The 18,973-nt window shown below is 45.0% G+C and overlaps 1 protein-coding gene across 5 annotated transcripts in view; it reads left to right on the top strand.

Annotated features, from left to right (window-relative positions):
- The window catches only part of NUTF2 (nuclear transport factor 2), a 177,201-nt gene that overhangs the window by 130,764 nt on the left and 27,464 nt on the right, over window positions 1–18,973 (top strand). For 3 of the 5 annotated variants that reach the window (XM_073605025.1, XM_073605026.1, XM_073605027.1), the window contains 2 exons: window positions 3,524–3,622; window positions 10,027–10,118. In XM_073605025.1, the coding sequence (XP_073461126.1) occupies window positions 3,524–3,622; window positions 10,027–10,118 (191 nt within the window). The remainder of the gene's footprint in view (window positions 1–3,523; window positions 3,623–10,026; window positions 10,119–18,973) is intronic. The other 2 variants (XM_073605028.1, XM_073605029.1) reach the window with 1 other exon arrangement.

Here is an 18,973-nt window from a genome sequence, read left to right as displayed (position 1 = left end):
ACATGTTCACCAGGAATGGAATTTACAGTAAATCTCTTGCATAGCTCTGGTTAGACAGAAAAACTTGACGGGTGTTCTAATCTTTGTGCCTGCGTGTCTCCCCCTGGCAAGCCAGTATGATCTGGGAATGGCATAAGCCCTTACTACCTCTGCGCCACCTCACTTTTAATGGATTACTGTGGCCGCATAACCCTGCTTTTTCCTCTTTCTTGGAGTGACTTTGGACTGGCTCCCTTTTGGTGGCACAGTATAACGGTTGTTACCAAACTACCTTGGATGAACAGTGGCCAGTGCTTGGCATTCCCCTCCCTCTCCACTGCTGTTGAGGTCACCAGTACCCCTCTGGGGTTGATATTTCACCAGCATGGAAGGTCTTGAGCATAAGGGTGAAGTGGACTTGCTCAGTCTCAGTTCTTGAATTTTAATTGGTGTGGTAGTTTTCGCTAAGTCTCTAGTACCCTTTACCCTGACGGTTGCCTCCAATTCCTGCCTTCCTTTGGCTGTTCTGACCTGTCTGCCCCCCAAGCTTCCTCTTTCCTGACCAAAAAGGAATATTCTGTCACAATTTCAGACTGCCCATTTGACCTCCCATGCTGAATCCGTCTTTAACTTTGCCCTTGAGCCAGACATGGGGAGGAGATTGTAGATGAGGGGCGAACCCTCTACTGAGGAATCTTATCAGGATGACATGCCCATAGCAGAGTTTTAATTCTAACTAAAGGATACCATAGCTACCCTTAATGACACTTTACATTACTGATTGGCATTAGAAAAAGGCTCCAAAAGGCTTCGCTCAGCAATATCCTATCCATTAAAGTTTCATTTGAAAGTTGGGGTGGTGAAGCCTGCAATTGCCAGTGTTCGGGGAACCTATAGAAATGAGCTTAGAGGCCCATTTTTAAACTTTTTTTTTTTTGTTTTTTTCTTGGTTAGGCCCACCATGCAGTCTATGGTTGCTTCTTTAGAATTCTGCCAAACAATTGTTTGGACTACATGCATGCCCCGAAATCCTAGTTCCATCAAAACAAAAGCTTTGTCCACAATCAGTTGGACACATTACTTCCAGCCTTGTGCTACTGCTTGAATGGATTGACCAACACAATGCATCAAATCCCTAGGGTGATATAGCAACTATTAAACACCTCTGATATGAAACTTCAAGTTTATACCACTGGTTACCACAAATCATAAAGAGACCAATATATAAAACAAATTTTAATACAAATTTACTAAACATAAATGGTTGTCTTCCTTTCATGTTTGTCAGCCAACTGTCAATAGTTGCTATATACTTATGGGATGACACTCTAGTTATACCATTAGTGGTTTTTGGCTATAACATCATACCCCACTCTACCGAATAAATCCCCAGGGTGAGTCTCCTCTCAGCTTTTAGGCCTGGGCACCCCCCCTTGAGCCTGACCACCAACATTCCCCAGAGCTTGCCCACGGGCCATCCTACTTAATCCACACAACGGCCACCTCACCTGTATGCATTCAGCGCCCCCCTCTCCCTGCAATCCTGTATATATGTCAGCCCCCCTCACACCAGTATAAATGTCGTTGCCCCCCCCAAACCTGTATATATCCGTGCCCACACTCACACACCTGTATATATGTCAGTGCCCCCCCCCCCCAGACACCTGTATGTATGTCAGCCACTCCACACCCTTATATATGTCAGCGCCCCCCCCTTTACACACACCTGTATATATGTCAGTGCCCCCCACACTCCTGTATATATGGCAGCCCCTCACATACACAAACCTGTAAACACACAAGGCTCTGGCCCCTCCCTCTACACACAGCCCCCCTCCCTTTCCCTCACAGCCCCCCTTGTAAATAAGGTCTTCCTACCTAGTCCCAGCCCGTTTTCACAAAGCTGACATGTTGCCGAGAAGCATAGTACAAATTACATACACATAGTAGCCAGAGGTGGCAGTAAAGAGCTCGATGTCTGAGCTCAGTGACACGAGAACAGCAGAAGCTGTGAAATCGTTTCGGTACTGCACAGCACGGCTCCCCTTCACCCGTCCTGCCGCCTTCTGGCCCAGGCGGGCCCCTTACTGTTGTGACGGCTGTACCCCTCTGATGGCGACCCTGCAGGAGATACTAGAGGGAGTTTTTCACTCCTCCCCATTCTCCAACTTGTCTCCTTCCTCATCACAGTGGGTGGATCTGTTTGCTGCTGTTCAGCCTCTGGATCTTCCCATGCATCTCCCCCACAAGGCCACATTCTCCCTAGCATTGTGGATTTCCAGCCCTGTGCTGGAGGCAGTGAAGTAATTTTATCTAAGGATGCGATGGGTGCCAGCCTGTCAGAATGGGGAAGCATTAATGGATGTCCTCTCAGCGCTGGAGACTTGGTCATTTGGAGTAAGCTTACCTTCTTATCATAAAGCTCAGAGCAATTTGATTGTCTCCAATGCTTGATGATTCTGTTGAGGACACAAAAATGTAAATTCAGTCAGCCAATGGCACAGCCAAGGAGTCTAATGCTTCTTGAGCAGTTACAGCAACACTTTTTTTTTTTTTTTTCCTTTTGGAAATCAGGTTCCTCGTAAATTAAAGTTGATCATTGTAAGCATCACTATCGGTGTTAAATGGTTTGTCTTAACCCTTTGACACTTACTGGACAGCTTTATTTTGTTAAAAGAAGTTGAAATATAGCAGGCTTACTGGTTGGATTACCAGGTGAAAAAATACATGGGAAATAGCTTAAAAGATAAAACGAATGCAGCCACCACGTCTAAGAATATGTAAGCTACAATATAATTTCTTATGGGTTTATTACCGCTTTAAAGTGTAGTAAACGTGCCTATAAAAAAAAAACTTTCCCTGCAAGGTAAAGGCATAATGTGCTAGTATGCATCGCATACTAGCACATTATGAATTAGCTTGAAATGAAACAGCATTGACGGGGCTTCCGTCTTCACCCGGTCTTCCTTCTGTGTTTGTGGGCTCTGGCCACTCGAATGACGGCAGACGCGGCACAAATCTCCAAAGGACCGTCACGAGTATGCCATTCCATCAAAGCACATGTGACGTCACGGCTGCAGAGACACTGATTCTCTCCTAAACAATGCATATTTAGAAGATATTCCTTTGTACCCACAGGCAAACTTATTTTAAGCTTACCTGTAGGTATAAGATTCCAGTGAGAGTTTACTACCACTTTGAGACTGAACTATACCCTTCTTTCATTTACAGCCAGGGAAGCTGTCCTCTTAGCTTCTGGCATTGCATTTGGAATCTGAAGTTGCTATAGTGCTGCACATGTGATCAGTTATGACACCAGCGTTCTGATGGCTTGACAGTTCAGTTGAGCGCACAAGCAACTGAAAATTATCATTCACAGCATGCCGTGATTGTAACGGCTTTAAAAAAAAAAAAAAAAGTTAAACTGGGTTTAGTTCCGCTTTAAAACAGGATAAGCTCAAAAACTAAAAGTTTAGTAGGCATTACAGATTTTACTGGTAAATCAAAATCTTGTTTTATTTACATATGCTTTGTTATCTTCCAGATGCTTCCCTTTCAGAAGATACAGCATAGCATCACCTCACAAGACCATCAGCCAACACCTGACAACTGTATAATTAGTATGGTTGTAGGTCAGCTTAAGGTAAATGCCTGTGGCATTTTTATTCTTTTTAATCAGATTTCGGCTCTTTTTGCATGGTATAAAATTAGGTTAATAATGTAGTTTTTACTTTAGGTTTTCCCAGTGACTCAAGCCTAAAACCTAATAAAACCAGGAATTTAGTGTTAATTTATTATTTAACAGCATAATTCTACGGATAAGTTCACATAGGTGTTTGGTGCCTTGTGTTTTATCAGGTGATTAGAATGTGTTTAACAAGCCCTTGACACTTGGTTTTGATGTCTGTCAGCGCCTAGCTGGGTTAGCTGTTGCCTCCAGAGTCACACAAAATCAACATCAGAAGATTCCCAAACACTGTACACTGAGAAGGATTGGGTTGTTAAGAAGCAAAACTTTTTCCAGCACACTTACCAGCTAAGCTGTAAAAAAACAAAACAAAATGACACTGTTTAACTGGCACACATTTGCAAATATATGTGGAAGCTGCACTCTTTGGAACGTGGATTTCAATTTAATTTCATGCCTTTAAAGCTCTCAATACCTGTGTAGACTCCCATTAATACTTTGTGCTTTATCTTTAAGTGGAACTCCAGGCAGCGATAGATATTGAGATATATTATATATATATATATATATATATATATATATATATATATATATATATATAGACAGTGGGGGGCGGAAAGTGTTCAGACCCCCTTAAATTTTTCACTGTTATATTTCAGCCATTTGCTAAAATCACTTAAGTTCATTTTTTCTCCTTATTAATGTACACACAGCACCCCATATTGACAGAAAAATACAGAATTATTGACATTTTTGCAGAGTTATTAACCCTTTCATGACTAAGCCTATTTTTGAAATTTGGTGTTTACAAGTTAAAATCCGTATTTTTTGCTAGAAAATTACTTAGAACCCCCAAACATTATATATATTTTTTTAGAAGAGAGTCTAAAGAATAAAATGGCGATTGTTGCAATATTTTTTATCACACGGTATTTGTGCAGCGGTGTTTTAAACGCAAATTTTTGGAAAAGTGACACTTTCATGAATTTTAAAAAATCCAAACAGTAAAGTTACCCCAATTTTTTTGTATAATGTGAAAGATGATGTTACACCGAGTAAATAGATACCAAACATGTCACCCTTTATAATTGCACGCACTCGTGGAATGGCGACGAACTATGGTACCTATGAATTTCCATAGGCGACGCTTTAAAAATTTTTTACGGTTACCAGGTTTGAGCTACAGAGGAGGTCTAGGGCTAGAATTATTGCTCTCGCTCTGACGATCGCGGCGATACCTCACATGTGTGGTTTGAACACCGTTTACATATGCGGGTGCGACTTCCGTATGCGTTTTCTTCGCTGCGCGAGCTCGCGGGGACGGGGGCGCTTTAAAAATTTTTTTTTTATTTATTTATTTTATTTATTTTTGTACTTTTATAAATTGTTTAAATTTTTTTTTTTTTTTTTTACTTTTATTGCTGTCACAAGCAATGTAAACATCCCTTGTGACAGTAATATGTGGTGACAGGTACTCTTTATGGAGGGATGGGGGGTCTAAAAGACCCCCCATCCCTCCTTTACACTTCAAAGTATTCAGATCGCCGAAAACGGCGATTCTGAATACTGTGTACTTTTTTAAATTCGGCGCCTCCGGTATAACAGCCGAGCGGCTTTTAGCCGCATCGGTTGTTATATTCGGGTAGCCGATCGCCCGCTGAAAACAACGGTACCGGGATGATGCCTGCAGCTGCGGGCATCATCCCGGTATAACCCCGGAAAGCCGAGGACGCATATGTGCGTTCGGTCGGCGGGAAGGGGTTAAAGAAAAACTGAAATATCACATGGTCCTAAGTATTCAGACCCTTTGCTGTGACACTCATATATTTAACTCAGGTGCTGTCCTTTCTTCTGATCATCCTTGAGATGGTTCTACACCTTCATTTGAGTCCAGCTGTGTTTGATTATACTGATTGGACTTGATTAGGAAAGCCACACAGCTCATAGTGCATGTCAGAGCAAATGAGAATCATGAGGTCAAAGGAACTGCCTGAAGAGCTCAGAGACAGAACTGTGGCAAGGCACAGATCTGGCTATGGTTACAAAAAAATTTCTGCACTTAAGGTTCCTAAGAGCACAGTGGCCTCCATAATCCTTAAATGGAAGACGTTTGGGATGGCCAGAACCCTTCCTAGAGCTGGCTGTCTGGCCAAACTGAGCTATCGGGGGAGAAGAGCCTTGGTGAGAGAGGTAAAGAAGAACCCAAAGATCACTGTGGCTGGGCTCCAGAGATGCAGTCGGAAGATGGGAGAAAGTTGTAGAAGGTCAACCATCACTGCAGCCCTCCACCAGTCGGGGCTTTATGGCAGAGTGGCCCGACGGAAGCCTCTCCTCAGTGCAAGACACATGAAAGCCGCATGGAGTTTGCTAAAATAAAACACCTGAAGGACTCCCAAGATGGTGAGAAATAAGATTCTCTGGTCTGATGAGACCAAGATAGAACTTTTTGGCCTTAATTCTACGCGGTATGTGTGGAGAAAACCAGGCACTGTTCATCACCTGTCTAATACAGTCCCCGCAGTGAAGCATGGTGGTAGCAGCACCATGCTGTGGGGGTATTTTTCAGCTGCAGGGACAGGACTACTGCTTGCAATCGGGGAAAGATGAATGCGGCCACGTACAGGGATATCCTGGACGAAAACCTTCTCCAGAGTGCTCAGGACCTCAGACTGGGCCGAAGGTTTACCTTCCAACAAGACAATGACCCTAAGCACACAGCTAAAATAACGGAGTGGCTTCACAACAACCTCCGTAACTGTTCTTGAATGGCCCAGCCAGAGCCCTGACTTAAACCCAATTGAGCATCTCTGGAGAGACCTAAAAATGGCTGTCCACCAACATTTACCATCCAACCTGACAGAACTGGAGAGGATCTGCAAGGAGGAATGGCAGAGGATCCCCAAATCCAGGTGTGAAAAACTTGTTGCATCTTTGCCAAAAAGACTCATGGCTGTATTTGCTTCTACTAAATACTGAGCAAAGGGTCTGAATACTTAGGACCATGTGATATTTCAGTTTTTCTTTTTTAACCGGTTCAATACAGGGCATTTTCACCCCCTTCCTTCCCAGGCCAATTTTTAGTTTTCAGCGCTGTCGCACTTTAAACGACAATTGCGCGGTCGTGTGACGTTGTACCCAAAAAAATTGACGTCCTTTTTTCCCCACAAATATAGCTTTCTTTTGGTGGTATTTGATCACCTCTGCGGTTTTTATTTTTTGCGCTGTAATCAAAAGAAGAGCAACAATTTTGAAAAAAACACAATATTTTTTACTTTTTGCTATAATAAATATCCCAATTTAAAAAAAAAAACAAAAAAAAACAAATTTTTTCCTCAATTTTGGCCGATACGTATTCTTCTACATATTTTTGGTAAAAAAAATCGCAATAAGCGTATATTGATTGGTTTGCGCAAAAGTTATAGTGTCTACAAAATACGGGATAGATTTATGGCATTAAAAAAAAAAAATTTTTTTTTTTTACTAGTCATAGCGGCGATCTCGATTTTTTTTTTTTCGTGACTGCGACATTATGGCGGACACATAGGACACTTTTGACACATTTTTGGGACCATTCACATTTATACAGCGATCAATGCTGTAAAATTGCATTGATTACTGTGTAAATGTGACAGGCAGTGAAGGGGTTAACCACTAGGGGGACACAAAGGGTTAAATATGTTTCCTAGGGAATGATTCTAACTGTAGGGGGCGGGGATGTACAAGGGGAGGAGACCGATCAGTGTTCCGCTGTACTGGGAACACAGATCGGTCTCCTCTCAACTGACAGGACGTGGATCTGTGTGTTTACACACACAGACCCACGGTCCGGCCCGGTTAACGGGCAATCGCGGGTGCCTAGCGGACATCGCAGCCGCCGGGCACACGCACGAGGTCCCAAGCAACGCGGCGGCACGCGCTTTCCCCCTAGGTGGCCGGGAAGCCCAGGCCGTAATATGACGTCCACCCAGGATGGGTGATCCCATCTGTGGACGTCATTTGACAATGGCCGGGTACTGAAGTGGTTAATCTGCAAAAATGTCAACAATTCTGTGTTTTTCTGTCAATATGGGGTGCTGTGTGTACATCATTAAGGGAAAAAAAAATGAACTTAATACTAAGCAAAATTGTCTCTGCTCTTCTGAAGCCACAGCCGTCGAAAGGAAAAAAAAAATGGGCAGTCTGCCAAGAATCAAAACATTCTTTATCAGTTGAACTTAAAGTGGATATAAACCCAATGTCATCCTTTTTAAACTACTGCCATAGGGGTTATCTATAAGGATATACTTGCCTCCTGCATGTATCTTTACCTGTCAAATGTCTCCCCTCTGTCTGTTATTAGACCCGAAAAACTGCATATTCTGTGGGTGGGTCTGTTGTCTGGAGATTGGGTGGAGTCGTGATGTCAGTAGACTCCCTGCCCACCTCTACACTCCCCTTGTCAATATGCATTTTCTCCTGTGTATATCTTACACTGAACTTCTGCTATGATCTCTAACATCCAGTGAAAAGACAGGAAAGTAACCACACGACTTCAGCATACCAAATCATGCTGAGGTGTGGAACAGCCAATTAAAAAGGAAGGAATTAAAAAATAATGCGTGTTTCTTAGGCTAGTGCGCAGATATGTAAATCACCTGTCACTCACAGCAAGGGGAAGTATTTGACAAAGTTTTTCTCAGTTTGTCAAGATTTATATCTCTGAACAATAAAAGAGGATTGCGCAGAGATGGATTAACTTTGTGTGGCAAGACTGGGCTCAAATGATAGGAAATCTTATACTCTACAGTATGATAAAAAAAAATTTCGGGTTTACATCCACTTTAAGTATAAACATTGTAACAATTTGTCAATGGAATAGACTTCGTGTGTAAGTGAAAAAAGTTTAAACACTAAACCTTTTTCTGACATTTGTTGGTTTCGAGTTAAAATCATTTTTTTTTGCTAGAAAATTACTTAGAACCCCCAAACATTATATATATTATTTTAGTAGACACCATGGTGGTTGTTGCAATATTTTATGTCACACTGTCTTTGCGCAGCGGTCTTTCAAATGCAATTTTTTTGGAAACAGTTACTTTAATGAATTAAAAAAAAACCACTAACCAGTAAAGCCCCTTTTTTTTTTTTTTTTCTTTAATGTGAAAGATTTTACGTCGCGAGAATCGTGATCTTTTTATTCTAAGCAAAAAAATTGTGATTCTCATTTTGTCCAGAATCGTGCAGCTCTTAGATATAGATCTAGATATCTAGATCTATATCTAGATCTATATCTATCTCCATCTATCTCTAACACTAATGTATGCAGTTATGCTTTTATTTTCAAATAAATCCTCAAATTTATTTTCAGAATATGTCTTGCAATCTGATCTTGTAATCTCCAACACAGCAGCCCTCATAAAGAGATTCTGGATACATATGTGATGTATGCTGACAAGGGGCAGGCTGAAGGTTCACTAAAACTCCTAAAAGCAGGCGCTTTCAGAAGGTGCACCACATCGGCAAGATATAATAGAAATCTATAGCAAATCACAGCTAACCCACAGGAAAGCCGCAGGTGCACTGCAGCGCATTAGTGTGAAAGCAGCCTTATAGTGGGCCCAGGACAGTGAGGCCCCTTTCACACTGGGGCGGTGGGGGCGTCGGCGGTAAAACAGCGCTATTTTTAGCGCTGTTTTACCGTTGTTTTTGCGGCTGTATTCGGCCGCTAGCGGTGCGGTTTTAACCCCCGCTGGCGGCCGAAAAAGGGTTAAAACCGCTCGCATAGCGCGGCTACAGCCGCGCTGCCCCATTGATTTCAATGGGCAGGAGCGGTGAATACACCGCTCCTTCACCGCTCCAAAGATGCGGCTTGCAGGAGTTTTTTTTCTTCTCCTGCCAGCGCACCGCTTCAGTGTGAAAGCCCTCGGGCTTTCACACTGAACAAACAGCGGCTGTTTTGGGTCGGTTTGCAGGCGGTATTTTTAGCGCAATAACGCCTGCAAACCGCCCCAGTGTGAAAGGGGTCTTAGGGCTTGTTTACAATTGAGGTTTGGGGGTGGTAAAATCCCATAGTTGCTATGCGTTTTTATCCCCCCGACCCCCACAACCGCTGGCGTAGCTTTAGAAGTCACTATGATGGCCCAGCTTCATGCTCCATGGGGCCCATGTGGCCTCTCTGTCGCTTTCTATTTTACACTTGAACAGGAGGGGCAGCATATATACGCTATCATCATCCACTCTTTCTTATTGTGATTGCAAATAAACAGTGGGTAAACATCCAACATGGATTGGTCCCACGGAAAATGATGATCATGATAGGATAGAAATTCTGACTTTTATCTCATTGTGCCCTGCAACCGGTGACCAAATCACTTTCATAGGTTGGACCTGATGGACTTTTTTCAACCTCGCCTACTGCAGTGTTCCAGATACAATGCGAATGTTATCCCTGCACAAGGGTGAAACTGCCCAGGTATGAAATGGAAGTTGCTCTCCAGAGACAAGGAGACCCAGGTGCTGGCTAATGCTAGTTGAAGCTGTGTGCAAACAGGAAAATCCGGACAGCCGCACTCCAGGAGTTTATAATCCAAATTGCTTTATTATAAAATCAGGAACATGTCATACAGGACATCATTGACAGGGTGTACAGGCAATCAGCTAATTGCCTGTACACCCTGTCAGTGATGTCCTATATGACATGTTCCTAATTTTATAATAAAGCAATTTGGATTATAAACTTTTGGAGTGCGGCTGTCCGGATTTTCCTGTTTGCATACTGCGGTGTTCCACCTGCAATTTTATTTATTTTTTATTTTTTGAAAGTCAGCAGCTACAAACACTGTAGCTGCTGACTTTTAATAAGGACACTTACCAGTCCAGGGAGCCCACGATATCGGCCCCCTGAGGCTGATCCGTCCATCGGATTGGGTGCAGTCATTCTAGTTGAGGCAATCCGGCAGTGGAGCCTTGCGACTTCACTGCCCATTTCATACTGCTCATGCGCAAGTTGCACGGTGATCTGTGAATGGCCAGCTGTCTTCTGGGACACACACAGGTCCCAGAAGACAATGGGGGGGTGCTCGCCACACAAAAGGATATGATGTCCTGCGCCGCGGCCATGATGGATCAGACGTACACTATGTACTTCATAAAAAGGTACTATAGAATAAGAAAAAAACATTTTTTAATATCAAAACGAGGGGTAGGGAGGTGGTCTTTTTGTTAATCTCTTCATGCATCATCTGACACAGAGACTTGATAATTACTTGGTGGGTTAGATAGTCACCATCAGGTGATAGGACACTGGCAAGCCTAATTACAAGGCGAGTTCCTCCCCTATATAACCCTTCCCATATGGAGAGTACCTCAGGTTTTTTTGCTAGTGTCTAAGGTGGTTGGTCACGCTAGCAGATGTGCTAAGAAAGCTCTGCTTGATGGTCTCTGCGGGGACCTAGGAGCTATACAACCGGATCCATACCTCGGGCCTATATATACGCCTAAGATGGATGGTACCCGGGCCTCGTGTGTGAAGAAACAAGGTTTTGCCTGTAATGTCTCTCTTTGAGGACTGGGATCCAGTGCTTTGGTGTACAAATTAAGTTGCGCAAAAAGTTTTTCTGGCAGTTTTCTACAGGTCCAGGGAAGAGGATCCTGTGAGTAGGAACCCAGAACCCTAAAGGTTGGCACAACGCTACCCGACATGATGGGTGAAGGTTGGATGTGTCTGTTATCAGCAGTCCTGAGGCAGGGATAAGGTAAGTGAAGACAATCCTAAAGTATACACATTATGGATTATCTTCTTTTTGAGTAGTTGCATGTCTTACCTGGTTTTCGCCACTAGAGGGAGTAAGAACATACCTGGTGTATACTAACATGCCATCCAGGATACACGCTCAGTGAAGCTGGTCTAAGAAGCCGCTCACCTCCTCCGCTGCAGGCTCTGCCACACAAAAAAGAAAGGGGGGGATCCCACGCTGTCCGCGGGCCCCCACACAGTTCTCAAGGAATCCCCTTTCTCACCCCCGGCCACTGCCATGTCAGTCCTACGCGCTTTTACAGTGATTTTCGGCGGGGAAGGAGGGGGGTGTGGTTGTGGCGCCGTGCATGTGCGGCATGCACAGCGTACCAGTGCGCAGGCGCAAAGCGCCTATGTTCAAAGTCCAGTACACCAGAGCTCCTGTAAGCAGTGGGACACCTACTTGGCATCAGGTTGTGCAGACTGAGCTAATGTTTATATTGTAAGACCAGGGCACAGCAATGATTGTATTTGTACTAGTACCTCTGCTTTGCAGCTTAGGACTATGTCTCCTCGTTAGAGGGCTTCAGAGGGAGGTACAAGAGTCTCTTAAAGATCACCGCCTACTTCTAGGGATTCTGGGCATGCCTGCAGGATTTCATCCCCCCTTGAAAGACTGGAGGCAGCCTCACAGGATGAGTCTGTGCCCCTGTCAGGCTTTGCATCCTCTCCCATTGTTACAGTCCCTGTATATGTCACTGAAGACAATATGAAGACTGCATTGGATGGTTTGGAAGGAAGGATTACTACTTTTATCACAGCTTCCTTAGAGCTGCAGAAAAAGGGGTAGATCCCCTCCCTCTGCTTTAGGTTCCCTATTGGATGAGCATTCTGATGATGAAATATCCCTATCTGAGGATGGGGATCGTGAGCAGTCGGACGATTCAGGAGAAGCTCTTCTGCCTCCTAGGCCCTCAAAGTACAGGTGCAATACTTTACTGAGTTGGTGTGTACCGCATATATATTGCCCTCTGCTAAGGCTGCCAAATCCTGTTTCCTCCCTGGGATCCCCCAAATCCCCACAGGCTGTATATACCTTCCCAATTCATCCCTTATTGGAGAAGTTGTTGTATGATGGCATTGGGGTCACCCAGATAAACAATTTTCTCCTCCTAAGAGGTTTTCTATGCTTTATCCGGTGAAGGAAAAATTCACCAAAAAATGGGAGGTGCCAGCAATAGGTGCGGCTATTTCTTGTGGGAATAAAAGCCTGACCTGTCCTGTGGACAATTCTCAGGGGTTCATGGATCCAACTGATAAGAAGCTGGAAACTTTATTTAAAGCCTCCTTTCCTATGACTGGCGCTGTGGTCCAGCCCGTGGTTGCAGCAATCGGCATGTGCCAGTTCCTCAAGTAACAAATGAAGCAGGTACTTAACCTCCTCCCCACTGAGGGTGAGGTTTATGCAGACCTTCCTAAGGCCTTATGTTTTGCGGTTGATGCTATTATGGATTCTGTTCAGCAAGCATCCCGCCTTTCCCACCTGCTCGTACACATGCGCAGGACCCTTTGGCTTAAGCATTGGGCAACTGAAGCTTCGTGCAAAAGATATTTGACCGCGTTCTCGATTTATGGGGAACGCCTGTTTGGGGATGACCTGGACAAATACATCCAGAAGATTACCGGGGGTAAAAACACGTTGTTACCAGTCAAAAAGAGTAAATGTCGCACATTTAGACATTCTTTGTCCTCAGCCCCTGGAGCCTCGTCCTTCAAGCAGTGGCGACGGCCTCCCCAATCCAATACTAGGGGAAAGGTCCTAGGCCAAGCCCAAGGGCAAAGGAAGTCTTGGGGTTCAAGATCTGTTAAGCAGAACACCAAAACCTCCCTATGAAAGGGGCGCCCCCGCTCGGCCGAGTGGGGGGCAGGCTGCTGCAGTTTGCAGGCGCCTGGCGGGAATAGATTCAGGACAGATGGGTTACCTCCATGGTGTCTCTGGGCTACAAGCTGGAGTTCCCGCCTTCTTGTTTCCTAAGGTCAAGAGTCTCCAAGGATCCAGAAAAATGAAGACCCTTGTTTCTGGCCTTAGAACGTCTACTATCCCAAGGGGTGATTATAGAGGTGACCCCAGAGGAGCAAGGCTCAGGGTTCTACTCGAACCTCTTTAAGGTTCCAAAACCAAACTGGGATGTCAGACCTATTCTAGATCTAAAAGACCTGAATCAATTTTTAGATATTCGTTCTTTCCGCATGGAATCTATCAGCTTGGTAGTTTCCACCCTTCAGGGGGGAGAATTCTTGGCATCAATAGACATCAAAGATGCATATTTACATGTGCAAATATTTCCCGCTCACCCAAGATTCCTGAGGTTTGCGGTGGATCAGCGCCACTTCCTATTTGTGGCCCTACCTTTCGGTCTTTCTACAGCACCTCGAGTGTTCACAAAAAGTCTATAATGGCACAACAGTGACAGCTTATCTGGAAATTTTGCTTCTTGTAGAACAGTCCGTAGCATGATTAGACCGCAGTGTGCTCAGCACAGTAGAGCAATTACAGTACCTAGGCTGGGTCCCCAATCTAGAAAAATCTTCCTTAACCGCTTCAGCCCCGGAAGATTTTACCCCCTTCCTGACCAGAGCGTTTTTTGCGATTCGGCACTGCGTCGCTTTGACAATTGCGCGGTCGTGCGACGTGGCTCCCAAACAAAATTGACGTCCTTTTTTTCCCACAAATAGAGCATGGTATTTGATCGCCTCTGCGATTTTTTATTTTTTGCGCTATAAACAATATAAGAGCGACGATTTTGAAAAAAACTCATTATTTTTTACATTTTGCTATAATAAATATCCCCTAAAAATATATAAAAAAAACATTTTTTTTCTTCAGTTTAGGCCGATCGTATTCTTCTAGATATTTTTGGTAAAAAAAAAAAACGCAATAAGCGTTGATTGATTGGTTTGCGCAAAAGTTATAGCGTTTAATAAATAGGGGGTAGTTTTATAGCATGGCGGCGATCAGCGATTTTTATTGTGACTGCGACGTTATGGCGGACATGTTGGACATTTTTGACACATTTTTGGGACCATTGTCATTTATACAGCGATCAGTGCGATTAAAAATGCATTGATTACTGTGTAAATGACACTGGCAGTGAAGGGGTTAACCACTAGGGGGCGGGGAGGGGTTAAGTGTGTCCTAGGGGAGTGATTTCTAACTGTCAGGGGGATGGGCTGGTGTGTGACATCACTTATCTCTGCTCCCAATGACAGGGAGCAGAGATCGAGTGACACTTGTCACTAGGCAGAACGGGGAGATGCTGTTTACTTCAGCATCTCCCCGTTCGTCCTCTCCGTGAGGCGATCACGGGTATCCCCGTGGCGATCGAGTCCGTGGGACCCGCGACCCGTTTTATGGAGCTCCCGGCCGGCGCACGCAATGGCAGGGCTGGGAATTCAAATGGACGTACAGGTACGCCCATTTGCCCAGCCGTGCCATTCTGCCGACGTACATCGGCGTGCGCCGGTCGGGGACCTGTTAAAGCCCCTAAAAAGGGCTGGAGTATCTGGGCATAGACACAGTCCAAAGCAGAGTATTTTTACCCGGGTCAAAGACCCAAAATCCATAAAAGATTTGGTCCGGGTAGTCATGGCAAGGAAGAATCCCTCCATTCGACTATGTATGAGACTATTAGGGAAAATGGTGGCCTCTTTCGAGGCTGTTCCTTGCGCTCAGTTTCACTCAAGGCCTTTGCAGGGCAGTATTCTCTCTGCCGGGAGCAAAATGGTACAAGCCTTGCATCTCCCAATGTGCCTGTCTCCTTGGGTACGCCAGAGCCTCAATTGGTGGCTGCTGACCAAGAATCTGCTAAAAGTCAAATCTTTTGTTCCAGTTACTTGACAAGTGATAACCACATATGCCAGGCTAATAGGCTGAGGAGCGGTTCTGGAAGAAGCTTCCACCCAAGGAAGATGGTCCAGAGCCAAAAGGCTCTTGCCCATCAACATTCTGGAGATACGGGCAATTCGGCTAGCCTTCAAGGTCTGGACTTGCAGGTTGCAGGGTTGTCCTGTCCGGATACAGTCCAACAATGCTACGGCTGTGGCATATGTCAATCACCAAGGGGGGCACCAAGAGTCTGGATGCCCAAAAAGTGGTCAATCACTTTTTTTCGCCAGCAGCTGTGCCCAGGAGAATGGGGTGTAGAAACCAACACATTTCAGGCCATATGTCGAAAATGGGGTACCCCGGATGTGGACCCTGTTGGCCTCCAGGTTCAACAGGAAACTGGACAACTTTGTGTCAAGAACAAAGGATCCTCTAGCACATGGGTCAGATGCCTTAACGATTCCATGGGATCAATACTCTCTGATCTATGTGTTCCCTCCAGTTGCGCTTCTCCCACGATTCCCTCAGAGGGTCAAAAGGGAAGGAAAGCCAGTAATTCTGGTGGCTCCGGCTTGCCCCAGCCGACCTTGGTATGTGGAGGTCATAAAGATGGCAGAGGGAAGACCTTGGGTTCTTCCGCTCCGCCCAGATCTACTCTCTCACAGGGTCCAATATTCCATCCTGCCTTACAAAGTCTAAATTTGATGGTTTGGCGGTTGAGACCCACATTTTAAAGGGTCGTGGCCTCTCAGGGCCAGTTTTGTCCACCCTGGTTAATGCTAGGAAGCCGACTTCCTGACTCATCTACTACAGAATGTTAAAGGCATATGTTTCCTGGTGTGCATCCAGAGGGTGGCATCCTAGAAAGTATGCCATTAGCAGAATTCTTGCCTTTCTCCAATGAGGCGTAGAAATGAAGCTAGCCTTGAGTACTACCAAGGGCCAGATCTCGGCCTTGTCGGTAGTCTTTCAAAGACCGATTGCCTCTCATTTCCTCGTACGGGCCTTTTTGTTCAGGAAACACTACGCTTGAATCCGCCGGTTAAGCCTCCTGTGCGTCCATGGGATCTGAATTTGGTTTTGTCTGTTTTACAGGAACAACCTTTTGAATCATTGCACCAAGCTTCTTTAAATCTTTTAACAAAGAAGTTGGTGTTTCTGGTAGCCATATCCTCGGCTAGAAGGGTAACAGAATTAGCAGCTTTCTTGTAAAGAGCCATATTTGATTATTAACAAAGACAGGGTGGTGTTGCGCCCTCACCCGACTTTTCTGAATAAAGTGGTTTCAGGATTCCATCTGAATCAAGATGTGGTCCTACCATCCTTTTTTCCAGATCCGCAGTCCGGGGAAGAAGAATGGTTACACTCTTTAGATGTTGAGAGCAGTCAGTATCTATCTGCAGGAAACCGCTCAGATACAAAAGACTGTCTCTTTATTCTGCCAGAGGGCCCCAAAAAGGGCCAGGCAGCATCAAAATCCACTATCTCTAGTTGGATTCGACAGGTTATTATTCAGGCTTATGGTGTAAAGAAGAAAGTTCCTCCCTTTTTCAGGTTAAAGCACACTCTACTAGAGCAGTTAGTGCTTCATGGGCAGTGCATCACCAGGCCTCCATGGCTCAGATCTGCAAGGCTGCAACTTGGTCTTCAGTCCATACATTCACTAGATTCTATCAGGTGGATGTAAGAGGGCATGAGGATGCCACCTTCGGGCGCAGTGTGCTGAAGGCAGCAGTATAGTTCCTCTAGTCCGTTGGCGGTCTGTTTTTTTTCTGATCTGTCTCCCTCCCCTCAATTTGGACATTGCTATAGGACATCCCACTAAGTAATTATCAAGTCTGTGTGTCCCGTGATGTATGAACAAGAAAAGGATTTTTTTAAACACAGCTTACCAGTAAAATCCTTTTCTTGGGACTACATCATGGGACACATATATAGGGGAGGAACTCGCCTTGTAATTAGGCTTGCCAGTGTCCAATCACCTGATCGTGACTATCTAACCCACTAAGTAATTTTCAAGTCTCTGTGTCCGGTTATGTATTCCTAAGAAAAGGATTTTACAGGTAAGCTGTATTTAAAAAATCCTAATTTTTTTTTTAGCAGAGACCCTAGGGAATAAAATGGCAGGCATTGCAATTTTGTATGTCACACGCAGGAATTTTTAAAAAGCGTGTTTTTCTTTTTTTGGAAGCCTTCTTTATTGAATTTTAAAAAAAAACTAACGTTAGCCCAATTTTTTTGTATAATGTAAAAGATGATGTTACGCTGAGTGAATGGATACCTAACATGTCACACTTTAAAATTGCGCACACTCGTGGAATGGCGCCAAACTTCAGTACGTCAAAATCTCCATAGGCTATGCTTTAAATTAGTTTACAGGTTACCTGTTTTGAGTTTCAGAGGAGGTCTTAATTCTCTGGATCATGTTTCGCATGGGCGAACCGGTATGAGCACCAGAAGGGCAATAGAAGAGGGGGGTAGGGGCGTCCCCTCCCCCGCCTGTAAAAACAATCAAGCTGCTGAATAGCTGCTATGATTGTTTTTACTGTGCAGGGAATCGCCGGGAGAAAAAAAAAATATCAGATTGCCTACAGTTGCAGGCATCATTCAGATCTATCCACTGAAAGCCCACAGCATCATGACATTCAGCGGTATGGAAGTGGTTAATAGGACAATGCTAACATGTCTTTGCATACCCTTTTGTTTGTGTGTATGTGTATGTATACACACACACACACACACACTATATTAAAATCTACGTGCCCCTGTTAAAATAAATATCAGTTTTCTGTGATGTAAAAGAATGAAACAGAGAAATTGTTTCAGAACTTTTTCCACCTTTTTAATGTGACATATCAACTGTACAACTCAGTTGAATAACAAACTAAAATCTTTTAGGTGGAGGGATGTAAAAATAAAAAACTAAAATGTTTGCATAAGTGTGCGAACCCTTAACCTAATACTTTGAAGCACTTTTTTTTTTTTTTTTTTTTTCCTATAAAGTAGTCCTTATTTAACCTGTTGCCAACCAGCTGCCATCGTTATACAGCGCAACGCTCGAGCCAGTGCGTGTGGTCCGCAGCCGCGATGTTCTCCAGCCACCCACAATCACTCCACAGAGCCAGAACTGGGATCTGTCCATGTAACCAGACAGATTCCCATCCTGACGGGAGGAGAGAGAGAGATCTGCTGTTCCTAGTGATCGGTTGGTCACGGTCGGTTGGTCACGGTCGGACGGTCGGTTGGTCACGGTCGGACGGTCGGTTGGTCACGGTCGGACGGTCGGTTGGTCACGGTCGGACGGTCGGTTGGTCACGGTCGGACGGTCGGTTGGTCACGGTCGGACGGTCGGTTGGTCACGGACGGACGGTCGGTTGGTCACGGACGGACGGTCGGTTGGTCACGGACGGACGGTCGGTTGGTCACGGACGGACGGTCGGTCGGTTGGTCACGGACGGACGGACGGTCGGTTGGTCACGGACGGACGGACGGTCGGTTGGTCACGGACGGACGGACGGTCGGTTGGTCACGGACGGACGGACGGTCGGTTGGTCACGGACGGACGGTCGGTTGGTCACGGACGGACGGACGGTCGGTTGGTCACGGAAGGACGGACGGTCGGTTGGTCACGGACGGACGGACGGTCGGTTGGTCACGGACGGACGGACGGTCGGTTGGTCACGGACGGACGGACGGTCGGTTGGTC

The sequence above is a fragment of the Aquarana catesbeiana genome, linkage group LG11, assembly GCF_042186555.1.
Source record: "Aquarana catesbeiana isolate 2022-GZ linkage group LG11, ASM4218655v1, whole genome shotgun sequence".
Lineage (NCBI taxonomy): Eukaryota > Metazoa > Chordata > Amphibia > Anura > Ranidae > Aquarana > Aquarana catesbeiana.
Note: the sequence above shows the minus strand (reverse complement) of the source record. Positions and strands in the feature narration are given on the sequence as shown.